Genomic DNA, 24363 nt, shown 5'->3' on the forward strand with positions numbered 1-24363 from the left:
TTATACGTGTTACATTAAAACAACGATGACCACCGCCTTTTATGTACATGTCATCCAAGAACGCAAGTAAGAAAAGAAACGCAAGCAAAGACGAAAACAGATCGTGTACAGTTGCAAATACAAGACAAAAGACATATCACATATCACAATAAAAAAATGACAAAGCTAACCTAACGTGTACTTGGTTGCGGTGCAGAAAGAACTTAAACGAGCGCAAGATCGCAACTCACAACCAACTCACAACAAAACCCACACAACTTTAAATTATGCAAAAAAAATGAGTCACGTCGTCAGAAAACGACTTGTCGTGTCATATTTTGATTAGCCAATCCCTAACTTGGTTTATTATCTCATGATCGTTCATTACACGAACCCAGCGTCGATTCGACTTCTTCGGAGCTGGGCTCCGGATTCGCGGCCACCGCTATGGTGTCCATTGGCTGGGAGGCTGGTGCACTGTGTGTCTTACGTGCGTTGCGTGTTCGGGGAGGCATCGTTTTCGGAATCGGGCCTCACTGGTTGAGAGTGATTAGACTGTAAGGGGTAGGTTGTGTAGGCGTGATTGGCAAGGGGAGGATGGGTCTGATTGGGGCTATTCTCTACTACAGGGAATAGGACAGCTAATCACTGTCCTTTCTAGGCCTGTAGAGGCTCTCCTCTATATACATATGCCATCTGAGCCTCTCCGGTCCAATGTCCCCCGTCTCGACCGGATAAATGATCCTCCGTGTCACGTGGGATGTAACCCGGCCTTACACTAGAGAAATCGCCGGTCGACTCGCGGAGTGCATTGAAGGCGCAGAATGCGACATAGGGGCTCGGGTCGTATGCTCTTCCGGCGATGAGGATGTCGAAGTCAGGATGGGCGTTCATGGCTTGCACGAAGGGCTCGGGACCAATCTGTCCGACGATGCAGGGGGACTGCTTGATGTCTTGTTCGGTGAATTCGGGGACACATGGACCGCACCCAGCGATCTTTCCGGCTGCCAGCTTTTCGAGGAGTAGTTCATGGCGAGCTCCGCTGTAGATTGCGATCATTTTCAGGGATCTGCAATCACTTTAGAAATCGACAAGTTAGCTTGATGAAGCAAAAGCACGAAGCAGAGAAGCTCTTCCCTATTGGAGAAGAAATATAAAAGTGCTCACCTTTGATCGGGCGCCTCCAGAATCTCCCGGACAATATCAAGAAACTCCCTGACATGCGCATCACTCCCATCTCCACCAGCAGAGCTGATAAGCAGCAGAACGCGGTATTGCTTAACGGCGCTAATCAACTGTCGTAAATCTCGTTTGTAGGCCGACCGAGGACAGGTCATTGACCCCAAGGCCAACTTTGCAGGACCTGAATCAGTCGACCCAGAATCGAGAATAATCGCGGTCGGTGAGCCCGATTGCAAAGCTATTTCAAGACCTTTCTCCAGATCTGGGGCGCTGAAGCCGTAACCCAGCATGCCGATCGGGGTGACAATGTGGCATAGTGGCCCACGTGTTGTCATCTGGTCGAGATTTAAGGACATAGCGGTCGCGAACGTCGAATGCGCTGGTAGACTTCACAACGAATGTACAGTTGCTGCCTCGATATTTATTGCGTTTATTTCCTCGTACATGATTCATACTATTAAAAACGCTGCTGGCAAAGGCGTAGCCAAGTTTCGGCCTGGTAAGCGAAGTTCGCTCCGACACGAGACTTCGCCGTTGCTACGGCGCATGATCAGGCACTAGGGGATAGGGTACTTGCAGATGACTGATATGTGATATATGCTTTCACTTGTTTTTGTCATTTCCGCCTACAGGCTAGGATTGTCATCGTTCCCTTGGGATTGTCTTGTCCTACGTTGCTTTCTCTTGTCGCTCTCTCCCATGTTTGTATTCGTATTGTTCGCTCTTGCTTCGCCATTCCCCAGCTTGCCCAGTACATGTTAGGGCAGGCGAGGCCTAGGACAAATAAGGGGAGGTTTGTCCTCTTTCCCAGGCCAAGTAGAAAGTTTCAGTCTTGTGTTCCTTGTGTTCTTAGTTCAGTGTTCCAAGCTCCAAGTTCTTTAGCAATATATATCTCATGTCTTGCCCCATCCTGACTAGCCAGATTTAGTTAGCCTAGCCTAGCCACCGTCACAGCCGTCTAATCAGCTCCGAAACCTGTCATTGCTGCGGGGTTTGCGAGAATACTATCCAGGTTTGCCAGCCAGGTATTCCATTCTAGTATATCATCCTCAAACATGTTTGATTCAAGGCCGGTCGGAAACTCTGACTGCTCGGGTACGCAAGCGGCACTCGGTTCAGTAGGTTGCGAGGGGGAAGAGCATAGCTTGTTACGTAATCGACGGGCCATCCGCATTCCACTAGTAATTATGCTTATTGGAGGAGTTGGATGGGCCGATTCCTGTAGCTCCGACGACAAATCGGATGCTTGGACGTGGCGAGAGAGCAGGTCAATCACTCTCGCACCGCGTGCCGCTTCGTCTCTGGGTTCCCGCGACCAGCTCACAAGTGTCTCGTAGACCTTCTTGATGTAATTCCGCGCAAGACTTTTGTCTTCCGCAGATATTTCGCTATCAATAGCCAGAATATTGATGAAATACATGCCGGCCATGATAAAGATTTTGAAGTAATGCTTTGGAAAGTAGACGTCCATTGTCTGTTCGGTAGAAATTGGGGACATGTCTTCACTCACAATCGATGAGTCGCCAAAAATGTTCGTGATTTCGATTGCCGTATGGAATCCCATATAGAGGGCCTTTAACATGCTGCTTGATTTTCGCTTTTGCCCGTTCAATGATAATTGAGATAGCACTGGCAGAGCATACAAACGAAGGCGAGCTGCAAGACATCCGAGCTGAATTTTTGGGTGGCCTTGATCTGGCATGCGAGCTTCTATTGATGCTAGATCCCTTTCCAGCAGCTCAATTAAAGATCCCTGGGCCGGGATCGCCGACGGATTGTTGAGCAGTGTGGCTGCCCGAGTTGTATATTCCTGGATATCGAGAAGGGCTGAGAACTCCCTGGGCAAGCTAGATTGAACTGCATGTCTAATTTTGGGCATAATCTGCGCAACCATGCCCATAGGAGGCGGTAGCGCAAGGGCTGCAGAAATTCTGAAGATTATCAGCAATCTACTCAGCAGATATATGAATCGAGTATGGGAAGCTTACTCGGTGCTCACTGCAAAACAGCCCAGCCAAGTCTTTTGTCGCACACTCTCGTCGATGAACAGGGGATTCGACCCGGGCCAGTTCGTTTGGCAGTCATCGGATGTCAGTTTCAAATTGGCTGCAATAGCCATTCCGATGTACTCCCAGCTCGGGTCGTCCAGCTGGTTGGCGACCGGGAACGGCCAAAGACATAAAACCAACAGAGCCTGGACTGTATATATGCAGCGAATAGAGCTGACTAGATATCCCGAGAGAAGATGTTTGAATGGTATCTGAAGAGGTCCAAAGTAGCTCGAATGCAGGGGGTGCTTGCTGGCTGCTGTTACGACAATTGTCCAAAATAAAAGTTGACTGTCGCTCCATATCATGTCGATTGACTTTGTGAGGTCGAGGATCGGCAGATGATGCAGATAGTGAGCGGCGAAGCTTATGAAAGCGTCAGTCTTCCGTATCCTGGACAGATAATGATGCAAGAACCGGAACTTACTGCTCAAAAAGGGCAAGAATTGTAGCTTCGCCAAGGCAAACACCTTCGATTTCCCTGGGAGTGGGTAATTGCGAGGTCATTTTCTCGATGACCGAGGCTTTCTGTTGGGTATTTGAAGCCGCATTATCTGCAGAACCTGCTGTCAAGGACGCATCTCTAGGTGAATGGGAAGGTGTCATTTCCGCTTCATGAACTTGACTTCGCAGCCTTTCGTTTTCCTTCGTAACTTTCTCTAGTGACCTGGCAGGATCAGCGAAATGCAGACAGAAGCAAGATTCGTAATCCCTACCCGCGAACAGGCCGCCGTTTGAACTTAGGGTCGAACTTGCATTTGGTTTTCTGCTTCGTACATCGAGTGCAGGGCGCCGGAAAGCAATTCATGGCATCGCATCTCAGCTAGGCGCAGGGAATGTAAGCTTCTCGTATCCAACCATTATGGGCCATGGGCAGCCGCACCTTGACTTGTCGACACGCCGTACACGCCATTGATGTACGCTTAAAGGGCGCTTTTCCTTGACCTTGTGCTCGCGTGCTTCTCTCCATTGTGTGAGCGGCACTTGGAGCCATGGATCATCGGTCAGGGTCGTTATGCAGCTTGTGGGTGGCTGTTGGTGAAAGAGGAATGCTGATCAGTGAATGACGTGTCGAGTCACTAAGTTAGGGTGTGTTTGGATTACTCACCTATTTCCCATTTAATTCCCACTTATCTCCCACTTATTATTCGATGAGGGACACCATAATTTTTCACTTCTTTGTCACGTGAAATTTTCTGGGTTAGGTTCCCTCAGCCGCACAAAAATAGTTTGGGGTCCGATGAGATGCACGAGGCACTTCTGGAAACACTATATGAGCACTTCCAACTCGGCAAACAAACCGATGGGGGTGGGTTCAAGGCAGATGTATGGGCTCTGGCTCTTGAAGCCGTGAGAAGAGTCTACGGAAGAACTGGAAGATTTTGGCAGGAATGTCAGGCTTTGGATGGGACGAACAAGAAGAGTTGTTCCAGGCCGATAAGAATGTTTGGAATGGTCTAGCCAAGGTTGGTATCTACCCAACCGGAAAACTATACAGATAGTTTGCTAAAGATATAGACCTATAAAAATATTCGATGCCATAAGAATAATGTTCTCCACTTCCGGGACATTCTTGGAGAGGTCCTTGATGGTGCCCAAGCAACAGGACAAGGGGCATTATCAGTATATTCCAATAGCCCCGCCGTGCCGAATATTGACCCCGCTCAAGCCAATTCACAAGTTAGTCCTACCATCCAACGTGCAACGTCCTCTCGATATCAGTCTGATCGCAACGAGTCTGACGATGAGGATGAAAAGAGGCCACGAAAAAAGCAGAAGGTTGATATTGGCCAAGCTGTTGCGAGTATGGTCAGCGAACTTCGCCGCTCTCGTGAGGCCGATACAGGAGATTGCAATTGATCTCCTATATAGGGACTATGAGACTAGGCTAGACACCGAGGCGTTTGTTGACGCAATTAATGTCCTCGAATCTGAAAGCAAAGCCCGTATATTTACTAGGCTTAAATCTGATGAGAAGAGAGATCGGTGGCTGGAGGTAGCTATTGGTACAGAGCTACTTCCGCAGCACCAGGAGGAGAAGGTATCGCTAGATATGGTCAATCGATTACAGCAGAAGGCAGCACATTTCTGAAAATACAAAGCCAACAGCGAGGATATCGTCTCCGGCAAATGCGCGACTACTGGGCCCAAGTCAAGATGTCGCCAGTACGTGTATTGTCAAACATTAACAATGAGCGTTTCTTCGGAGAGGTTGCTCGCATATTTTCGTTCCATGATCAAATACGTGAGCATAACCTTGCTTTGCTAGATGTTTTCCAGGATGTGCAACACTCTGATGACTTCTACGGCCGCGTTCAAAAGCTGAGAAGTCGGGACAGCTGCCTAGTTTGCATTGATGTCACAGACATTGACTGTGCTGTTGGCATTATAAGCAACACATTTATCCAAAGTGAGTATATTCTAGATCGCAATTGGGTTGACTGTAACAACGCACCAGAGATGCAGTAACCCTCCATGTGTAAAGTAATAATGTCCCAACGCGTGTAGCAGGTTCCACGTGGTCGATATCACACTGTCAGACAAAGCTTGGGTTGGGGCGTGTGATAGTGACAGCGTGATGTTATGCAAGCTGAATATGTAATAATTGTTGGCGAACACTGTCTGGTATGGCCGACAACAGTGTCTGGACGTTGTCAACGAACACTTTGGCGGTATGGTGCCTAAGAGGTTAGTCCCGACAATTAGGGTTAACCCTAAACCTGCCGCCATATTTTGGCTTAGGGTTAGGGATTTAATTATTATGTGAGAACGGGTAAGTTACCGGACAAATTATTTGCAAAGCCAAAATAGACAAACAAAAACAAAGCGCACAATAACCGAACATATTACAAAGCGATCACCCATCTCCACGGGGCCGGACAAATGCTACAGGTATCTCTCAGACAAGCTCGAAGCTGTCTGGAAGTCTGCGATGAGACTTATACTGCTTAACTGCAAACGTTGCTGCCCTGCCATCCAAATCCTTTGTGTACGCATGGATGTAGCGCCAGGCTAAACGAGCGAAGTGGCGGACACGATTCACTGGGACCTCTGACAAATTGCGCGGAACCCTTTCTCTTAACGCCGCGAAGGAATAGTCGCACTCCGCTCGCGTTTGCCTCTTCGCGTAGCCCCAGACCCGCTCGATGAAGTTGCATTCGCAGTGAAATTTCGGATACATCGAGAACAAGTGGCCACGCGACGTGACAGCGATCTCGAGCCGTGACGGCTGCGACAGAAAGTCGGGCCGCCGTGACAACAGGTGCGTGGCGCAACATTGTGTCGGCTGAGAGAGGTCAATCTCGGCTGACTTCCGCGAACAAAGACGAAGGAGACCGTCAGTCCAGAGTCCTCGCTCTTGAAGGATCGTCCGCATTCCCTTCTGCCATCCATGTCGTGCGTGGCCATCAGGGTAGCATATATCCTGACTATAATGCTGACCCTCGAGCTCGAAGTATTCGGGCTTTATATACTCCTTCATCTTCTTGTCGTTCAAGGTAAGTTTTGCGACAGTGAGCGCATCTGAGGGAAGCGCCTGGTGGTTGCTGCTTTGGTCGAAGCAAAACAGACCTACACATCCTGGGTGCGACTGCTCAAAAATTTCCATGGCCTTGCCAAGCTGTTGGACCATGTCATCCGAAACCCAGAAGCCGTCCCGATTCTTGCCCGGCTCGATTACCTCACGAGCGGATTGTCCTTCAAATTGAAGGGATCCATGGCAGGCGCAGTAGAAGTCAGATACCATAAGACCTCTACCTTGGCCCTTCTTCTTAATAATGGACTCCCCCCTTTCGGTCCAAGTTACGCTGACGTCGTCGTTACTGTTGAAGTAGCATTCATCGTGCGTCACCAACACAATTTCTTGCTCGCCGTCACCGAGGTCGGGCAGCACAACTTCAGAGCAGTCTTCGCCGTCGTATTCCCTCATCTTTTCCCTGTAATTCATCAAGCCCAACGTTTCCGGTATTCAACAACATCAGGGCGCTCATGGCCATCATAATAGATGTCCTTAGTGTGCGTCTTTAGTGTGAATCCCCACAACTTCAGGTAGCGCGTGATGGTCGGAAGCGATACGGAAGCTTTATTAATCGAGCCAGTCACCTCGGGATAGACCACTTGCTCGTAATACGCCTTAAGCTTCGCCGCAGAGCGAGCATTTGGAGGGAGACTTCGAAAGTAAGCTAGACACTGCTCGCGAACGTCCTCATCATCCAACGCTGATCGCCATTTCGTGTGCTTGCCACGCTTGCTAAGAGGCGGCAAAGACTCAGTGTGTTCATACAAACTGGCCCATCCTCTGATAACACGAGACATGTATGGGCCTTTGTCGAAATTGTAGAACGCTGCGTCCATGGAAGCTTTCATCTTTGCTTTTCCTGCGAGCCGGTCCATGAAGTAATGCTTGAGGACCGCAAGCTGTAAAGCCTCGTCTGCTGGCATTTGCTTGCGTCGCTGAAGGCGAATCTCGATCCTCTCTAAGAGCGCGCGAATGTTGACAGAAGACTCCATGGCGTGATCTGACTCGTCGCATTCCTCAGATGTCATTGCGGTCTCTCCATCGCTTTCTCCATTCACATTACCGTTCCGATCATTCAGGATCTCCTCTTCTGCAGCATGACGTCGGTCATGATCCTGATTTTTCTGCTTCAAGTTTTCATACGACGAAGATGCAGCTGCGGCCTCACTCCTTGTAAAATTGAAAGCCGTCAATGGTTTTATGGACGGGTCTTCGTTCCGAAATTTCGCTTTGAACCTTTGCATCGACCGTTCAGATCCCCCAGGCCGGGTTGTATATTTCAAGCCCTTATCAGCTTCTGGACAAAAAGACAAGCGCTTCAAAGAATTATCGATTTCGGACTGAGGTAGGCAGACTTCGACGACTTCGAGCTCTTCGATATCTTGATCACCACGGATACTCTGCGCGGCCTGGCTGACTTTATCAAATCTCTTCAGAACATTCTTCCTTCCATTGACAGACCGCTGTACAGATTTCTTACTCGGGCGAGCCATGGCGAGTGCATATATTGATATTCGTGCTGATTATTGATCCGGTTTGGTCGCGAACAATTGCAAGGTCTATTTCATTACCGCCAGAATGGCGTCCTTCACTGCTACGATTACATCTATTTATACTTGGAATCCGATAATCGAAGCCCTCAAACCAGGGTTCTAGAGAAATCACATCCAATCAGTTTGTTCTTGCAGAACAATCTACAGACTACGATCACAGCTACCATCCGACAGCAGGCGTTTTCGTTGACGCGTTTAACGATTCCTCAATTAGGCTAGTGAACTTCCCTATAAAGACATTAGCTAGCCCAATTAAGAAAATTAGGGTAACTAAACCTTAAAGGCAGGGTAATATACCGCCGCCATAATTTTCCATCTCCCATAGTTAAGGACCAATGTACCCACGTTTTTCATTGAAGTAACATTCCGTCAGTTTTCAATTTGGAAACAAGAGAGTACCGCTATCTACGTTTGTGTACCTAGTCAGCAGATTATTTTAATTTGAGTACTATATTTCAAAGAGTGGTGGTGTCATTCCAAAGTGGTGATGGGCATGGTACGATTGTCGGGACTAACCTTTAGGCACCATATCCATGTGGACTGATCTCGAGCGGAGCAAAAGTCACTAAGTGTGCAAGTACACTGGAGTATACTATATTGTATCTATCACTCTTGAAGAACTAGCTACAGAACCGGCGACATGAGCTCCTTATATACTACGGAGCCGGTTCGTCTATAGAACAACAAAGAATACAAGCGAACACAAAAGAATGCAAAAGAACAAAACGTCTACACTGATGACTCAGAGCAGAACCTCAAAGAGTCGACCAGATGCCTCGAGAAGTGTCTCGAGGCGTCAAGACCCTAACCTTATGAGCCGCACACCGGTCGAGCGACTGGCGTGAAACTCTATTCTCCAACAATAATCTTGTATGTGATAGCCTTGTGTCAGAACAAACGCCGTAAGGGTCGAGTAAACGACCGCCTTGGGTTGGTTGGTGGCGAGATATGCGGAACACCCATTAGAGTTAAATTAGGGTGCAGGCTAAAACGCCGGATAAGATTAGAGTTAAATGATGATGCAGGCGAAAACGCCGTTAAGGTGCACATTAGAGTTAGCACGATGCATCTCTCGAGTTATATGAAAAGTGTATATATAGACGGGCAAAGACCCAGATGGAAAAGAGAAGTCAAGAAGTAGTGTTTCGAACAATTAAGAGTCTCATTCGCTCTTAGTGCTAAACAGAAATTTAAACACTACGCCGACCCCTATTACCCCTATTCAAGGATCTCAAACAGAACCAACAATGTCTATTACGACCAACGAAACGTCCACCGAGAAGATTCGTCTGACTGGCCCCAACGACTGGGAAGCCTGGAACCGAGCTTTCCAAATTCGAGCGATGGCAAGCCACCTCTGGCAAAACATTGACCCGGATCAGGCGAAAGCATTTCTGACCGAGCCGGAAGCGCCAAGCCCCTCGGACTTCAGGAGACCTCATCAAACTCGAGCAGGATCTTCGGCCTCTACCATCACGGTCGGAGACACCTCCGAGCCCCAGGCAGTCGATAGAAATGGGCTTGCCTTTAACACGGCATGGGCGGTGTACACTCACCAGCACAAACGCTACAAAGATCAAGAAAGCGGCGTTGAGAAGCTGAGAGTGTGGGTGATGGAGACCGTCTCCCAACACTACCTTGAAAGTGCCTGTGAGCCGGTCGAAACGATCACAACCTGGTACTCCAACCTCAAGGAGCAGTGTGGTCAGTCCGACCAGGTTACCAAATCAAGAGCCAGGGAAGAATACCGGGCGGCCATTAGGCCATTAATCAAACCTCCCAAAGATTTTGAGGCCTGGGTTAACCAGTGGGAGAAGGCAATGAGTCATGCCAAGAAAAAGGGAGTGGCTGATGCGACAGACGTTCACGTCTGGTTTGAAGACCTCTCCGTGGCTCTGAAAGACATCCCAGGAATGGACTCGTGGGTTACCGCCTACGGGGTCTCGGCGAAAGTCGAGATAAGAGAGGAAACCCTTTCATTCCGCACCATTGCTAATGACCTTCGTGAGGAGATGAGGCGAAGAAGCAAATCAAGCAAAGGCTCGAATGGGAGAATTGCTAGAGGAGCCTTCGGACCTACCTTTTCGGGACTCTCAGAGGAGAGCCTGGACGACCGAGGACTGGGGGACACCTCAGCCCGGCCTGACGATGAGCCACAAGGTAGAGGAAGATTGGGCAAGGTGAGCCCCGGTAAGCGGAAGCGGACGGCCGCTGAAGGACCGTCACGCGGGGCAAAATGCCAAGCTTGTGGGCAGCCGCATCCACTCTCTCGGTGCTTCTATGTCTTTCCTGAGCATGCTCAGAGCTGGTGGAGGAAGAATGATGAAATTCAACAGAAGGTCGAACAGGCTCTGAAGACAGACCAAGACTTAATCAAAGAAGTGGCTAAGATCAAAAAGAACGAGTCGAAGAATAAGGATGACTGACTCACTCGGGCTATTGGGAAATGCAGCCCAACTGGTTCAAGTTTCCTGATAGTCAATGACAAAGGGTCTTTCTCCATCGCTCAGTATCCTCTCAAGAACTCCGCAATCCTCGATTCTGGGACCACGATACACATATTCAACGAAATTCGTCGTTTCCTCAATTTCCGACCTGCATCGTCAGGAGATTGTGTTTGGGCTGGAGAACGCCAAGTACCAATCCATGGCTATGGAGATGTTGATATCCAGACACAAGGACCGCACGGAAAATGTATTCTCAGACTCCGTGACGTGGCATTTTGTGCAAACTTCGCATGCAATCTGGTATCGCTCCGTTTACTTAGAAAGAAAGGATGGTGGTGGGACAACCGACCCGGGCACAACTACCTCAGACGGGCAGACAATTCGATCATATGCCAACTTGTCGACCGGCACGACCAATTTGTCTTGGAAGATATTCCTGAATCTATGTCATCGGCAGCATTCCACACCAGACGGAACAAGTTCAATACCTGGACAGCACGCAAACCAAGCAAGGCAGACTCAATGAGATGGCACCTTCGTCTTGGACATCCTGGACCACAGGCCTTGGAGCATCTAGTTAATTGCTCGCAGGGCGCCAGAATCAAAGGCGTGACTACTGTGGAATGTAATGCTTGTGGACTTTCAAAACTCAAACGACAAATCCGCAGGACCGAAAGACACATTGATGAGGGTCCAGGTCGCCGGCTCGCAATTGACTTCCATGACTTCGAAGAAAGCTATAATAGCTTTAAGAGCATGATGCTCGTGACCGATAGATGGTCAGGCTTAATTTGGGACTTCTATTTGTCTGACAGGAGGACCGAGACTATCATCGCAGCAATTAAGGTTCTCTTCGGGATTCTCGAGCGTCGACATCAAGTCAAGCCTGTAGCGATTGAATGCGACAATGAGATAACCACAGTCAAGCCTAAGGTACGCGCCTATCTCGAAGAACAGTCAATAAAGGTAGAGCCCTCGGCCCCTTACACACAAGCACAAAACGGAGGCGCCGAGCGCTCGGGGGGTGTAATCAAGGAGAAAAGTCGCGCAATGCGAACAAGTTCCCGACTCCCGACGTCGCTCTGGCCAGAAATCACTCGTGCAGCCGTCTACCTTTATAACAGGACTCCAAGATACAGTCATCACTGGAAGTCACCATACGCGAAATTTCATACCTTCTTCAGTCAAAGAGATGGCATATTGACAGGTGAGAAGAACCCTGATCAAGCACATCTAAAAGTGTATGGATGCAAAGCATTTGCGATGACCACCGAAGCTCAGAAAAAGAGCAACCGACTTGACAGACTCTCTCCCAAGGCCTGGATCGGATATCTTGTTGGTTACGACTCAACAAATATCTACCGAATCTGGAACCCGGTGGAGAATAGAGTCATTTCAACTAGAGATGTGATTTTCAATGAAGAAGAAGTTTTTCCGGGACAAACCCAGGAATTGACAGACGCACTTCGCCACGTGAACCTCGAAGAACTCGCAGAACTGCTACGACAAGCGGCAATCCCAGATCGGGACTCTGACCTCCAAGAAGGGGTGATCACTCAGACGAGCGCACACCCCGAGGAGGAGGAGTTATCCTTGATCAGAGAGGAAAATGGGATGGACGAACATACGGAGGTAGAGAGAGATCCTCTCTATACGACCGGAAGGTTTGAACCATATCCCGCAGTTGCGCTTGAGGAAGAGGGAACTGGAATGGACGAAAGAACGGAGGTAGAGAAAGCTCTTATCTATACGACCGAACCGGAGGTAGAGAGAGATCCTCTCTATACGACCGAACCGGAGGTAGAAAGAGATCTTCCCTATACGACCGAAAGTTTTGAACCATATCCAACACCTCCGACCTCACCGCCTGCAGCCCTGTTGGTAGCGACCATCACAGATGGAAAAGATGAACAGCCGAGGATTTCACCGTGTAGCGTCAGGACCGAAAATATATGGCAGGCAGCGTTCAACGCAGGCCGCTTAGTGAACAGGGCCCAAACTCAGCGGAAGACTCTGACTGAGAGAAGGGCCATAATGCAACGCCGATTGATGACCCAAGAAGGAGTCTATAGGCGAGATCTCGGACCGCCTCCAAGCCGGCATGAAGAGCTGAAATCTCACGTGATGGGAGAATTGTTCAAGCAGGCGGAGGTCGACCATCTCAAGAGCCACGATCACATGTGCTCATGGATAGAGATCGATAAGAAGGACCCTCTAGCCAAGGGTAAGCAGATACTTGACTGCATGTGGGTCTATGTATACAAGTTCAACAAACATGGCAAATTTCTGAAGTGCAAAGCACGCCTCGTTGTCAGAGGAGACCAACAGATAAGGTCCATTAACGAGAGCACTTACGCAGCTACTCTCGCAGCAAGATCATTCCGAATCCTGATGGCAATTGCGGCACGTTTCGACCTAGAGCTTATCCAATACGATGCGGTGAACGCATTTGTGAATGCTGAGCTTGAGGAGGATGTGTTCATGAGAATGCCCATGGGGTATCGCAAACCAGGAAAAATTCTGAAGCTCCAGAAGGCGCTATATGGACTGCGGAAGTCACCACTGCTATGGCAGAAAGAGCTCACCGGTACACTTAGAAAGCTGGGTTTTGAACCAATTCCCCAAGAACCGTGTTGCTTTGCTCACGACGGGATACTTCTGTTCTTTTATGTTGATGACATAGTACTCGCATACCGAAAGGAAAAAGAAGAGACAGCACAGTCATTGGTCAATCAAATCCAAAAGAAGTATCAGCTTTCCGGTGGAGGACCTGTGGAGTGGTTTCTGGGAATACAGGTCATACGTGACAGGCCAAGAAGATTAATCTGGCTTTCCCAATCCGCATATATCGAAAAGATCGCCAATCTCTCCAATTCAACCGGGAAAAGGCACCACACATCCCCGATGAAAAGAGAAGAACTTCTTCCTTTCAAAGGCACAGCCTCAAAAATGTCGATACAGAGGTATCAACGGAAGAACGGTTCTATTCTCTATGCTGCCGTCATCACCCGACCCGACATTTCTTTCGCGACATCAAGACTCTCGCGTTTCAACATGAATCCTTCACCCGAACATCATGAAGCAGCTGATCAGGTTTTGGACTACCTGCTGAACACAAAGTCATTGGCGCTGCAACTTGGTGGAGAAGATGACTTTCTTGTCGCGAGCGACGCCTCTTTTGCCGACAATACCCTCGACCGGAAGAGTTCTCAAGCTTATGTGATGAAACTCTTTGGCGGAGTCATCGGCTGGCGCGCCAACAAGCAGGCAACGGTCACTACTTCAACCACAGAAGCAGAACTTCTCGCCCTGGCACAGGCAGCCAAAGAAGGGATTTTTGTTTCCCGCCTGATAAAAGCACTCGGTGTTATTCTCGACAACAATAAGGTCAAAATCCAATGTGACAACGCCCAGACGATTCGGCTGGTCACTGAAGAGATAACCCGACTGCAGACCAGACTGCGCCATGTGGATATTCACAATCACTGGCTAAGGCAGGAGGTGTTCAACAAAGGAATTGAGGTCGTATACACACCATCTGAAGACCTGATAGCCGACGGGCTAACGAAAGTGTTGGTTCAAACTGCGTTTCAAAAGTTCGCAGGCCAACTCGGATCGGTGGATATCGCAGCACGGCTAGACGAGAAAAGGCTACAAGAATTGCGGAACGACCCTGAGAGCGCTCACCGGCCTAAGATTCAGCCGGACGAAGAGAGTGACTTGGAATAGGGAGTTCGCAGCTTGGCCTTGCATGGAATCGGCTGCAGCTGGGGGGGTGTGTCAGAACAAACGCCGTAAGGGTCGAGTAAACGACCGCCTTGGGTTGGTTGGTGGCGAGATATGCGGAACACCCATTAGAGTTAAATTAGGGTGCAGGCTAAAACGCCGGATAAGATTAGAGTTAAATGATGATGCAGGCGAAAACGCCGTTAAGGTGCACATTAGAGTTAGCACGATGCATCTCTCGAGTTATATGAAAAGTGTATATATAGACGGACAAAGACCCAGATGGAAAAGAGAAGTCAAGAAGTAGTGTTTCGAACACCTTGCGTGTGATGGGATATACTTGTGAATTGTGAAGGTATAATAAAGCCCCGCTGGGCTGTCTAGTAGAAGGGCAGGCTTCAGTGTCAGAACCAAAATTACTCTCTATATTTTCTTCTATTGACACCTCTCCTGACATCTTTCAACACTTCTACGGTGTTACATTGACTGTGACCCCAACCGCGATATGGTTGCTGAAGATTTGCATTTTATTGCCTGACTGTCTCCTGGACCTCGTGATTGTACTTATACTCTTTGTGTTCTTCTCTGTGTTATCGTGTTCAAATCTCGCTTTCATTCACCGACGAAACTTGGCCATCATAATGCGTTGCTTCTTGATGAACAATACGAACAATACGAACAATAAATTGCCAATCTTAGTAATAATGAATGGCTTTGTGGAGTACACAATACCACGTACCTGTAGGCATCTAAATACCTGGTCTGCAGCATAGGGATGTATATGATATTGTGCGACTTATTTTACTATAACCTGTCAGTGAAGGTTGTACGGTATATGAGAGGCACTTGCAAGAGGGGCTGTCGGGGGGGTGACGACTCCCTTATCTTGTGTCTTATCTTACCGTGCAGCAGCCACCCGGCCGCCGCAACCTTTTATGTTCTCGTCTCCCTGCCTTCGTCCTTTCTTCTCTTTCTTTGTCGATACTACTTTTTATTTGGTGTTTTTCTAGCAATCGAAACAATATTTCATCTTTACCATAAGATTCCTGACAGGGGCTGTGTGATATTGTAGGAGTACCTGTGCTCACAGTTACTCTCTCACCTAGAGCGTAATAGTCACTACATTATAGAGACTCGGTGCGCAGCAAGTGCATCGCTCTGTCAGGATGCTGCGTCAAAATGCGAGTGCCTCTGATAAATTGCCAGAGCAAACTCTCAGCAAGTGCCTCTCTGTCGTAGATTGTTAGAGTGAGCTCACAAATTTTCCTATAGGGAATTCGAGATGCTAGTGGAGTCGATTCCTTAGGTAGTCGGACAGTCTCCTTATATAATTGAAGGAGAGCGTCCAGTACTTCATGGAAGCACCGGCTAACAGTCTCCCCAGAATGCGAGAACATCTCCTGTACAACTCTATTGGAAGCGCCTTCATTCATGGTCCAAAGGAACATGACGAGCTTCTCTTCAATAGATAACTTTCTGTGTTTTAGAGCTCCGGAGTTGTGTATGCACCAAGCACCAGTCCCGCAAAGCATAGAATGTCAGTAGCCAGGGTTTGAAGGACCCGGTATATACGTTGTTCGGGCTCACAGTGAAGGAGGTCGTCGATATATTCTTGACTCAGCAAGCGGATTGGAGTAGAGACGGGTGTCTTTTCAAGGCGCTCTGGTACTGCGCATATGGCAGAGAGTACTGCTGCGTGACGGATGATCTCGCTATCGCTATCGCTATCCATTTGAGGAATTGAGGTACGTGGAAGTTGTACTGAATGTCTCAGTAAATCGGTGATTACCCCTGATTGTTTGGAATTATTCTACTGGATCAGATTACTGAGGATTTGCCTATAAATTCTGATCAATTTCCTATGTAAATTAGAACACACGCTCATTAATTACTATCAATTCATTACTTTCTGAAATGCATCCAATAAGTCGTCAAGTTGACGATTATTAATCGACGCCAAGGTCCGACGCGCTTGATATGATGTTATGGTCAGTGGGCCAGTCTTGGCACTAATGGTGATCTCAACTAGACAATTTTCTACACTTTTTACATAGACTAGTTCTTATATGGTATGTTCTCCGGGTTATTCTCAAATTTCATTATTTATTTTAGATGTCAGCTTGAATCAACGGCTCAAGAAAACGTAACATATAAGGGCGCGCCTTCCCTGCTTCGTGTGCGATGCCTGAGACTATGTTCAGTTGGCTGTCGATTTCATCGGTTCTCCATGATCTATGAAGCTCTTCCAGGGTTTGCAATCGTCCATTCTCCATGCGAGATAGCCCGCTAGTCTCTGATTGCTTCTCTACTCTCTCCTTTTGGAAATTCTCTAGCCAACTCCAGAATGCTTCGCCCCCGTGCACCTTATTGTCCTCCGAGCCAACCACCAACTGAATCGCGACTTTGCGGATGTTGTCAGGAACCACTTCTCGATCGAACAATGTCTTCGTGTTGGCAACACCTGCCGGCCAATCTTTCGAAAAATCCAACGCGGTTACCCTTCCCGGCGCTCCCACGCTGATAGCAGCTAGCCGTTCAGGATAGAGGTAGAGAAACCTTTGAGCGAATTGGCCACCGCCAGAGAAACCCATAACGAAAAATTTGTCTGTCCGAATCCCGGGCCAGCGAGCTGCAACCTCATCAAGGATTCCCAGCATTGCCTGATCAGATCGAAGCGAGGATGAGTGCAGCATTTTGTACGAATCCAAATCATTTGGACCACTCAGACCGGCAGGAAACAGCGGGGCGAGAATCGCACATGGCATCCGATCGGCAAAAGACAACATGTCATCTTCGTAGAGCGTATTCCATTTCCTGCCTGTGCCATGAACCCAGACGAGCAGGGGGAGCTTCGTCGGGTTGGGATCGGCATCGTATCGGGTCGGAGGTATGTAGAGCGCGTAGGAAACGCGTGGATCGCAGGTCAAGGCCTTCAGGGGAACATGGCCGACCATCGAACAGGCCTTGAGGAATTGTTTCGGGACATCACTCGTCGACAAAGGCGTATCCATCTTAGCGCTTAGGCCGCAGTGAAGGTTTCGGGGCCACTGCCATGACCGTCGCCAGAAGTCTGGCGGAATATATACTTTGCAGGTATGAGATTGGCGGTGGAAGCGAAGTTCGCTTCGCTTGCCGAAATTCAATTCGGCCCCCCAGCGATTACCCCGACGCGAATGTTCAATGCCTCATGCGTTTTTCTTCTGCTCCACCAGCGTCGATCTGCGGAGGCGAAGTGAGGCTTGACGAATTGCTTTCCTCCGCTTCCTATGCCGAAGTTCGCTTGCTCATTGCGGGTCTCTAACCCCGACTTGCACCTAGCTACTAGATAGTAGGCATCCACCAAGGTGCACATCGAATCCTCTATCGCTTCTTATAAAGATGGAAATGCCGACACACAATCCCAACCATACCATTTAGACACCAAAATCGTTACGAAGAAACGACAGTAGCTAGCTCATGATGCCGCCGAATAGTACCGACGCCAAAGTGGCCGACGAGACCCAAGCTGAATTTACCCACGTAGAGCTACACTCCGATGACGTATCCTTGACAATACATTCTCGACTAAAATGGAAGCTGGACCTTTTTATTCTACCAATCATATCGATTGTCTACTTCTTTGCCTCAATGGTACGCCTATGATCATGCCATGATCCTAGACTACTACATGCTGATCCGGGGTTGCAAATTGCAGGGAAGATCAGACCTCGCCAACGCCCAAGTCGCGGGACTCTCAGATGAGCTGGAACTCTCCCCTCGAGACTATTCGAATGCGGCAACTGTGCTATTGGTAGCCTATGTCGTTTTTCAGCTACCGGGCACGCTCTTGCTCAAGCAGATTGGGCCGGCGAGACAGTTTGCAGGAGCCATGATTGCTGTGAGAACCTAAGTATTCTCTCGCACAATTAAGATTATTGTCTAATTATGTTTGAAACTAGTGGGGTGCAGTCACTGCGTCCACCGTCGCCACACAACAAAGGCGAGCGTAACCCGAAAGGGGGGGGGAAGGGGGTAGGGGGGGTAGCTTTATCCTGGACCCTAAGGAAATTCATTAGCCTAATGGAATCGTTAAACGCGGTAAACCATGCACGCGTTTAGTGGGGTGGTAACTGTGGTCGTAGTCTATAGATGTTCTGGGTTCGGTTTCAGGGTTTCAGGTTCAGTAGATAACAACGGAAGTCGGAAGAGGAGTCTTAAACATGCGTATCATATACAGAGGATCTTGATGGGAGGGCGGCGATGTTCGCAGTTAATGTCAGGGGGGTGACGACTCCCTTATCTTGTGTCTTATCTTACCGTGCAGCAGCCACCCGGCCGCCGCCACCTTTTATGTTCTCGTCTCCCTGCCTTCGTCCCTTCTCTTTCTTTGTCGATACTACTTTTTATTTGGTAGTTTTCTAGCAATCGAAACAATATTTCATCTTTACCATAAGATTTCTGACAGTTAAGAAGTATTATAAGTCTCATCGCAGACTTCCAGAGAGCTTCGAGCTTCGAGCTTGTCTGAGGAAGACTCAAGAGTCAAGGCTGTAGTTTTGTCTGGTTGGGTTGTGGACGTTGCATTGTTTTTGTAATGTTCGGCCATGTTCGCGTTGTTTTGCTTGTCTAATCGACTTTGTGTAGCATTTTTTGGTTCTGCATTCATTCTCGTCCATATTAATAAATCCCTAACCCTGATGCGAAAAATATGTGTTAGGGTTAGGGTAATCCTAATTGTCGGGACTAACCTTTAGGCACCATACAGCATTACTGAGCCGCACAACGGTGAGCCGCAGTCAACATAGAGTCAGCGCCTCCCGAAATCTTTTCTCGCTGTTTGCCACCGCGCTGCCGACTTGCTCCGATGCTTCCCGCTAGCCTACGTGAACTTCCGATTCTCTTTTCGTGTTCCTTTTCGTTTTTTTCCGATACGATTTCATGGATAGTTACTCGTTTGCATTTTTCGTACGCCCGGTTTAGTCCGTGGCTAAAAGTCTTTTGTTGTGAATTTAGACACCGGAGAAGTGTATATAAGGGTTTATACCCACTTCTCCGACATAGTTGATATTCTAAAATATATTGACATAAGCCTAAGGTTGACCGACTGCCAATCCCTAACAACTGGCCATACGAACTAATGTCCATTTTCATAGCATAGTTGATTTTTTTTGGCTTCCATCCTGCCCTATACCGAAACTATATAATCAATCTCAATCTCAAACACCTTAATTACTATCAGGCCAACGACGCGTCGATATCATAAGTACGAGACAGCGAGGTTAGTACCAGAACATGAAGTCCGGGTGGTCGTCACATATCTCCTCCATACCTAAAGCTCTCTTCTTAGATGCCTCCTCGCTGTCTTGATTCCGCCTCTTCCGATCATTCGCATATCTTAAGTAGAACATTAACAGAATCGTAGCAAGAGCGCCAACAACCAAACTACCAAGCGAGAGCCCTTTACCCCTGTAATATTTCGGGGCATCATTAAAAATTTCCGCACCGAGGAGCGCAAAACTTTGTCCGAAGATCATAATAAAGGCCAGCGATCCTGCTCTGTTCTTGGGGTCAGCATATTTTTCACAAGGAAATAATATATATGCCACTGGGAGAGAATCACGTTTCATACCTTTTCGTAAATCCAATGACATTGGAATTCATCCAACTCTGGATCAGCACTACAGACGGGTACGATCCCATTCCAACCAAGAATGTACCGCCGAAAGATAGATTCCTGGAGGAACTGACGATGAGTAACAACCAACCTACCGCCGCCAGCAAAAATGACCCGATCAGGAAGATGCCTCGTTTTCGGAATCTGTCTGAACATGTGCACACAATAATAGTGAATACTCCAGTCACAACATAGACAGGGATTGTCAGTAGTTGTGTCTTCAGTGTCGAGTATCCGAGCAGCCTGATGATTATGGGCAAGAAGCTGGAGAAGCACGCCCCGCTGATATTCGTGCATGAATATACAAAGGCTTAATCATCACGTTAGCCAAATTTACCTAGGGTTATAAGGTCTCTTGCAGATTCATACCATAAAACCACACTTTGGGATCTTTAATCACAGCAATCAACTGTTTCGGTTGGATCTTCGTATGAGGTATGTTGAAGGCTTCTCTAGACCTGCGCATGCCGATCTCCTTTTCTTTCTTTGTAAATACCCATCCGGCGGTCTCGGGTGTGGCAGGAAGCAGTGCCAAGACAACGAAGCCCATGCCCACCGACATAATTCCTATGAGTCCGATATAAGAATTCAAGTCCAATAGTAGTAAGTTTCGATATATATATGCCCGCGCTCACCTTCGATGAGAAAGATCCATCTCCAAGCTCCCCAACCGTGAACGCCATTCAGATTATGCTCAACACCGTACGCGATCAAGCCATTCATGCTACCTGCGACCGCCATCATCGAAAAAAAGATGGCTCCCCGAGTTGCAAGTTCTTCTCTTCGATACCACAACGTTAGGTATAATGGACCGGCTTGTAAGAACGCCTCAATGGCACCAATCAGCACCCGAAGGCCAGCGATCGCCTGCCAGTTCTTAGCTTCGCACATCCTAATTACAGCCGGTTAGCTTTAGACACGCCAACAATGTGCAACAACAGTCTTACACAGTAGTTGCCAGTCCCCATCCGATCATTGCACCGCCTAGCTGGACGTTCGGGCCAATAGCTCGCATCAAAATATTGCCAGGAATTTGGCAGACAATGTATCCAATGAAAAAGAAGGCAACGCATTGGCTCAGCTTCTTGGGGTTTATGTGTAATTCAGCATCCATTCCTGCAATGGCTGCGTTACTAATATCTCCACGGTCCTTGGACACAGTCAGAAAATACAGTCAAGTCGTATGGGAATGTGCAACGACTTACTAGTGTAGCTAGAAAGTACATGACCGCTATGAGCGGTAAGACGATAAGGTCAAGCTTAAGGACATATCGTTTCTCGGCTTTGATTTCTTCAGGAGTGAGTACTGCCATTTCATGCATACCAAGGCCATTATTTTCGGACACTGACACGCATCTTGTCTTAATTGCACGTTCGGTATCCTCAATCCTTGCATCGTCCGGCTTTTCTTTAGGAGTATCCATGTTTGCGGTCAAGAGAGACTACCTTCTTTCTGTGAGCAACTCAATTTCAACTATCTTTGAGAGGGGCCGAAAACTATTTACTTATTCGTATTAATAGCATTTTGACATTGTGGGGCCCCGCATTGATTGATACTGGGATCTGCATCCCTGGTAGACATCCTGCGGCCCTGGCTCTGCCATGCGGGGATCTGAGTCAGGGGTAGCGAGTCGGCAGCGAGTCGGCAGCGAGTCGGCAGCGAGTCGGCAGCGAGTCGGCAGCGAGTCGGCAGCGAGTCGGCACCTTGCGAAGTCGGTCCGTCCTAGATATGGTGCATGCACGTTAGTCCGTCCCGACAAGTAGGGTTATCCCTACCCCTATCCGACATAATTTTCGAAAAATAATTTACGGAATCTAATTTATGGGGTGAAAGCTCATGTATATATATTTATATATTTTTTGAGTTATACATACATGTGTAAACCGTCGTCTAGAACTCAACGAGAACAAGATATAACAAAGCAATTTAGAGAGTGCTTTGTGGACTTTAGTTGGGATGGGCCACAAAGATATGATGTTATTGTTTGTTTAATAATTACGCGTATGCATTTATGTTTTCGACGTGTTGCATTTGGCGTGAGAAACCCTGTCATACAATTGCACAGGATTCCGTTTTAAGCATGTAGCGGCCATAAGTTCATGGTCTCATAGTTAAGGTCCAATGTACCTGCAAATTTCATTATACCACCATTTTCCCAATTTGCAATATCACATGAAATAAATACTGAACACTTTATATACAAAGGCTATCTACAATATATTTTAATTGTAGTTCGATATTCCTACATGTGGTGGCGGTATTATGTTTTGATTGTTGCCAGGTACATTGTCGGGTCTAACGTGCATGCACCATACCTGTTAGAACAAACGCCGTAAGGGTTGAGTAAACGACGGCCTTGGGTTGGTGGTGGCGAGATATGCGGAACACCCATTAGAGTTAAATTAGGGTGCAGGCTAAAACGCCGGATAAGATTAGAGTTAAATGAGGATGCAGGCGAAAACGCCTTTAAGGTGCAAATTAGAGTTTAGCACGATGCATCTCTCGAGTTATATGAAAAGTGTATATATAGACGGGCAAAGACCTAGGTGGAAAAATACAAGTCAACAAGTAGTGTTTCCAACAATACCTCAATAAGATCTGATCAAAATATCAAAATATCGACGCATCGAGTTCCAAACTTGCCGGCTCTCTTGATGCGTCACGGCCAATTAAGGCCGGCCGGAGCCGGAAGCTACTTTCGATCCGCGTTAGTGGTATACAGTACAGAACACGTCACACGATCTTGGTCTTCATCCCTGTGGTCACGAACGCCAGAAATATGTCATGACATACTAGGTTTCCACTTCGCCAGTGCCCTGAATTCTGCGACAAAGTAAGTACGTATGTAGGACGAAAAACATTGGAGAGCACCAAGATCTTTTAAATTTTCTAGCTACCTAGGTAATCTTCTAAATCACTGCCAGCACATTGCATTAATGCATCTTCTAAAACACTGCCATGGCATTGCACGGGCTGGCAACTCCACCAGGGATATCCAAAGGTTGACTGGTCAAAAAGAATGACCATTTCTGTCTACGCTTGCACTCGGCGGCCAATTCTTCCATATTCCATAATTCCCCGATCGGCATACCCCATCCGGACAAGAATACTTCATGCAAAGCATGCTTCAAGGAGCTTGATCGCTCAGGGGGCCAGGCCTCATAAGCGTTGGTATCGCCAGCGACAGCGGCAAATCCAGTCTCCCAGTGCCATTTGGCGATCTCAAGCGAGTTTTCAACACCCGCAAAGGTTCGTTCGGCTCTACCCCGCAAGGCAAGCCTTTCCTCATCGGATCGACGATAGTAATCTTCGACCCAACCGGACCGAATGAGAAGGATGTCGCCAACCCTAAACTCAGTGCCCTGCTCCTCTGCGCACTTCAACAGCTGGTCCAGAGTTATACGATACGTGCTGAAGGCGTCATAGTGAATCCCGTGATTGTTTGCCCAAGACCGAAAATCTAGAAGCACCCCTCTGCCAGCTATTGCTTTTCGCGCGAGGTCTATAATCAGTCAGCTACCGCCATCCATTCTTGGTGGGTCATTTCACACGAACTATGTACTCCTCCGCGAGTCGTTGGTGCCGGACCGCTGATGTCGTCTTGAGTGAAACCGCCGTAGAACGTCTTACTTGCTTGATATGGCAAATGTCTCAGGCCATCCCATTGACTGGAGCTCTGCGTATTGACAACCACTTCGTCGTCGTTTGAAAATGGTTTCACAATAAAGCGATGCTTAAAAGCCCCTCTGTCTGGGTTCATTGGTGCAATTGGAACGTTCAGCGGAAGGCTAAGAGGGAGAGAGAGAGGTTAAAATGCAGTGCACGTCACGACGAACGGGGATATTGATGCATACTTCAGGCTGATGCTAGTTCCTGTTTCAATCTCTGAAGTGGCGGCAAGCACAGTCTCCTGTGTTAACAAGTTCAGAGACCCTAGCTCATCATGTTCACCGTACAAACCCCAGGCGGAATAAGGGGGGTGGTCTTCCTTCAAAGGAAGAGCTTCGAATGCGGGACGAGTGGACATGATACAATTCTTTAATCAGGCGGTTGAAACTGGAAATTGTCAGGAGATGCAGCCGAGAGGTATCAATACAAAAGAGGATACAGCAAATACTTCCGTACAAGAGTGTCGCAGTCAGACAATAATGGATAGCTGCTCCTAACGTCCTTCCAATAGAGTTTCCAATCGAATCGAACGTGGGGAGGCCAAATGAGGTGTGGAACTGACGATTCAATAACAATTTAATTTACACA

The 24363-nt window shown here is 48.0% G+C and overlaps 9 protein-coding genes across 9 annotated transcripts; 3 read left to right on the forward strand and 6 right to left on the reverse strand.

The window, feature by feature from the left end:
- Positions 1 to 207: 207 nt before the first annotated feature.
- On the reverse strand, positions 208 to 1755 carry POJ06DRAFT_6033 (uncharacterized protein). The gene is made up of 2 exons (XM_056191260.1): positions 1147 to 1755; positions 208 to 1057 (listed from the first exon to the last, which is right to left on the reverse strand). Exons 1-2 carry the CDS (start codon positions 1515 to 1517, stop codon positions 637 to 639), a joined length of 792 nt encoding a protein of 263 aa, XP_056047148.1. The 5' UTR covers positions 1518 to 1755; the 3' UTR covers positions 208 to 636.
- On the reverse strand, positions 1672 to 4337 carry POJ06DRAFT_293524 (uncharacterized protein). The gene is made up of 5 exons (XM_056190437.1): positions 4093 to 4337; positions 3926 to 4032; positions 3637 to 3876; positions 3150 to 3575; positions 1672 to 3092 (listed from the first exon to the last, which is right to left on the reverse strand). Exons 1-5 carry the CDS (start codon positions 4201 to 4203, stop codon positions 2120 to 2122), a joined length of 1857 nt encoding a protein of 618 aa, XP_056047149.1. The 5' UTR covers positions 4204 to 4337; the 3' UTR covers positions 1672 to 2119.
- A 33-nt stretch (positions 4338 to 4370) lies between these two features.
- POJ06DRAFT_272386 (uncharacterized protein) lies at positions 4371 to 5301 on the forward strand (the record flags this gene model as incomplete). The annotated part of the gene is made up of 3 exons (XM_056189558.1): positions 4371 to 4675; positions 4728 to 5040; positions 5102 to 5301. Exons 1-3 carry the CDS (start codon positions 4601 to 4603, stop codon positions 5299 to 5301), a joined length of 588 nt encoding a protein of 195 aa, XP_056047150.1. The 5' UTR covers positions 4371 to 4600.
- Positions 5302 to 6108: 807 nt separating this feature from the next.
- POJ06DRAFT_272387 (uncharacterized protein) lies at positions 6109 to 8255 on the reverse strand (the record flags this gene model as incomplete). Its single annotated transcript, XM_056189559.1, has 2 exons — positions 7185 to 8255; positions 6109 to 7137 (listed from the first exon to the last, which is right to left on the reverse strand). The coding sequence occupies exons 1-2, from the start codon at positions 8217 to 8219 to the stop codon at positions 6109 to 6111; spliced, it is 2064 nt and encodes a 687-aa protein (XP_056047151.1). The 5' UTR covers positions 8220 to 8255.
- A 1271-nt stretch (positions 8256 to 9526) lies between these two features.
- On the forward strand, positions 9527 to 10705 carry POJ06DRAFT_217226 (uncharacterized protein; the record flags this gene model as incomplete). The annotated part of the gene is made up of 1 exon (XM_056185552.1): positions 9527 to 10705. The coding sequence occupies one exon, from the start codon at positions 9527 to 9529 to the stop codon at positions 10703 to 10705; it is 1179 nt and encodes a 392-aa protein (XP_056047152.1).
- A 5855-nt stretch (positions 10706 to 16560) lies between these two features.
- On the reverse strand, positions 16561 to 17654 carry POJ06DRAFT_272390 (Alpha/Beta hydrolase protein; the record flags this gene model as incomplete). Its single annotated transcript, XM_056189560.1, has 1 exon — positions 16561 to 17654. The coding sequence occupies exon 1, from the start codon at positions 17461 to 17463 to the stop codon at positions 16561 to 16563; it is 903 nt and encodes a 300-aa protein (XP_056047153.1). The 5' UTR covers positions 17464 to 17654.
- A 257-nt stretch (positions 17655 to 17911) lies between these two features.
- Positions 17912 to 18441, forward strand: POJ06DRAFT_264536 (uncharacterized protein; the record flags this gene model as incomplete). Its single annotated transcript, XM_056189011.1, has 3 exons — positions 17912 to 18082; positions 18147 to 18329; positions 18391 to 18441. 3 exons carry the CDS (start codon positions 17912 to 17914, stop codon positions 18439 to 18441), a joined length of 405 nt encoding a protein of 134 aa, XP_056047154.1.
- Positions 18442 to 19596: 1155 nt separating this feature from the next.
- On the reverse strand, positions 19597 to 21529 carry POJ06DRAFT_284718 (putative pantothenate transporter; the record flags this gene model as incomplete). The annotated part of the gene is made up of 6 exons (XM_056190179.1): positions 19597 to 19987; positions 20061 to 20415; positions 20475 to 20672; positions 20741 to 20997; positions 21053 to 21255; positions 21311 to 21529. The coding sequence occupies 6 exons, from the start codon at positions 21527 to 21529 to the stop codon at positions 19711 to 19713; spliced, it is 1509 nt and encodes a 502-aa protein (XP_056047155.1). The 3' UTR covers positions 19597 to 19710.
- A 1260-nt stretch (positions 21530 to 22789) lies between these two features.
- Positions 22790 to 24242, reverse strand: POJ06DRAFT_6105 (uncharacterized protein). Its single transcript, XM_056191275.1, has 3 exons — positions 23961 to 24242; positions 23662 to 23894; positions 22790 to 23608 (listed from the first exon to the last, which is right to left on the reverse strand). The coding sequence occupies exons 1-3, from the start codon at positions 24131 to 24133 to the stop codon at positions 23052 to 23054; spliced, it is 963 nt and encodes a 320-aa protein (XP_056047156.1). The 5' UTR covers positions 24134 to 24242; the 3' UTR covers positions 22790 to 23051.
- Positions 24243 to 24363: the final 121 nt, after the last annotated feature.

Source organism: Lipomyces tetrasporus (assembly GCF_029532465.1).
Source record: "Lipomyces tetrasporus strain NRRL Y-64009 chromosome Unknown POJ06scaffold_1, whole genome shotgun sequence".
Classification (NCBI taxonomy): Eukaryota; Fungi; Ascomycota; class Lipomycetes; order Lipomycetales; family Lipomycetaceae; genus Lipomyces; species Lipomyces tetrasporus.

Excerpts from the sequence above, each read along its gene's own strand:
- POJ06DRAFT_6033 (XM_056191260.1), bottom strand. The coding sequence starts at position 1,517 with ATGTCCTTAAATCTCGACCAGATGACAACACGTGGGCCACTATGCCAC. Across the intron at positions 1,058-1,146 it reads CTGGAGGCGCCCGATCAAAG|TGATTGCAGATCCCTGAAAA; the intron begins GTGAGCACTTTT and ends CGATTTCTAAAG.
- POJ06DRAFT_293524 (XM_056190437.1), bottom strand. The coding sequence starts at position 4,203 with ATGGCTCCAAGTGCCGCTCACACAATGGAGAGAAGCACGCGAGCACAA. Across the intron at positions 3,576-3,636 it reads ATTCTTGCCCTTTTTGAGCA|CTTCGCCGCTCACTATCTGC; the intron begins GTAAGTTCCGGT and ends CGCTTTCATAAG. Across the intron at positions 3,093-3,149 it reads TGTTTTGCAGTGAGCACCGA|AATTTCTGCAGCCCTTGCGC; the intron begins GTAAGCTTCCCA and ends GATAATCTTCAG.
- POJ06DRAFT_6105 (XM_056191275.1), bottom strand. The coding sequence starts at position 24,133 with ATGTCCACTCGTCCCGCATTCGAAGCTCTTCCTTTGAAGGAAGACCAC. Across the intron at positions 23,895-23,960 it reads GGAACTAGCATCAGCCTGAA|CCTTCCGCTGAACGTTCCAA; the intron begins GTATGCATCAAT and ends TCTCCCTCTTAG. Across the intron at positions 23,609-23,661 it reads GACTCGCGGAGGAGTACATA|ACCTCGCGCGAAAAGCAATA; the intron begins GTTCGTGTGAAA and ends GACTGATTATAG.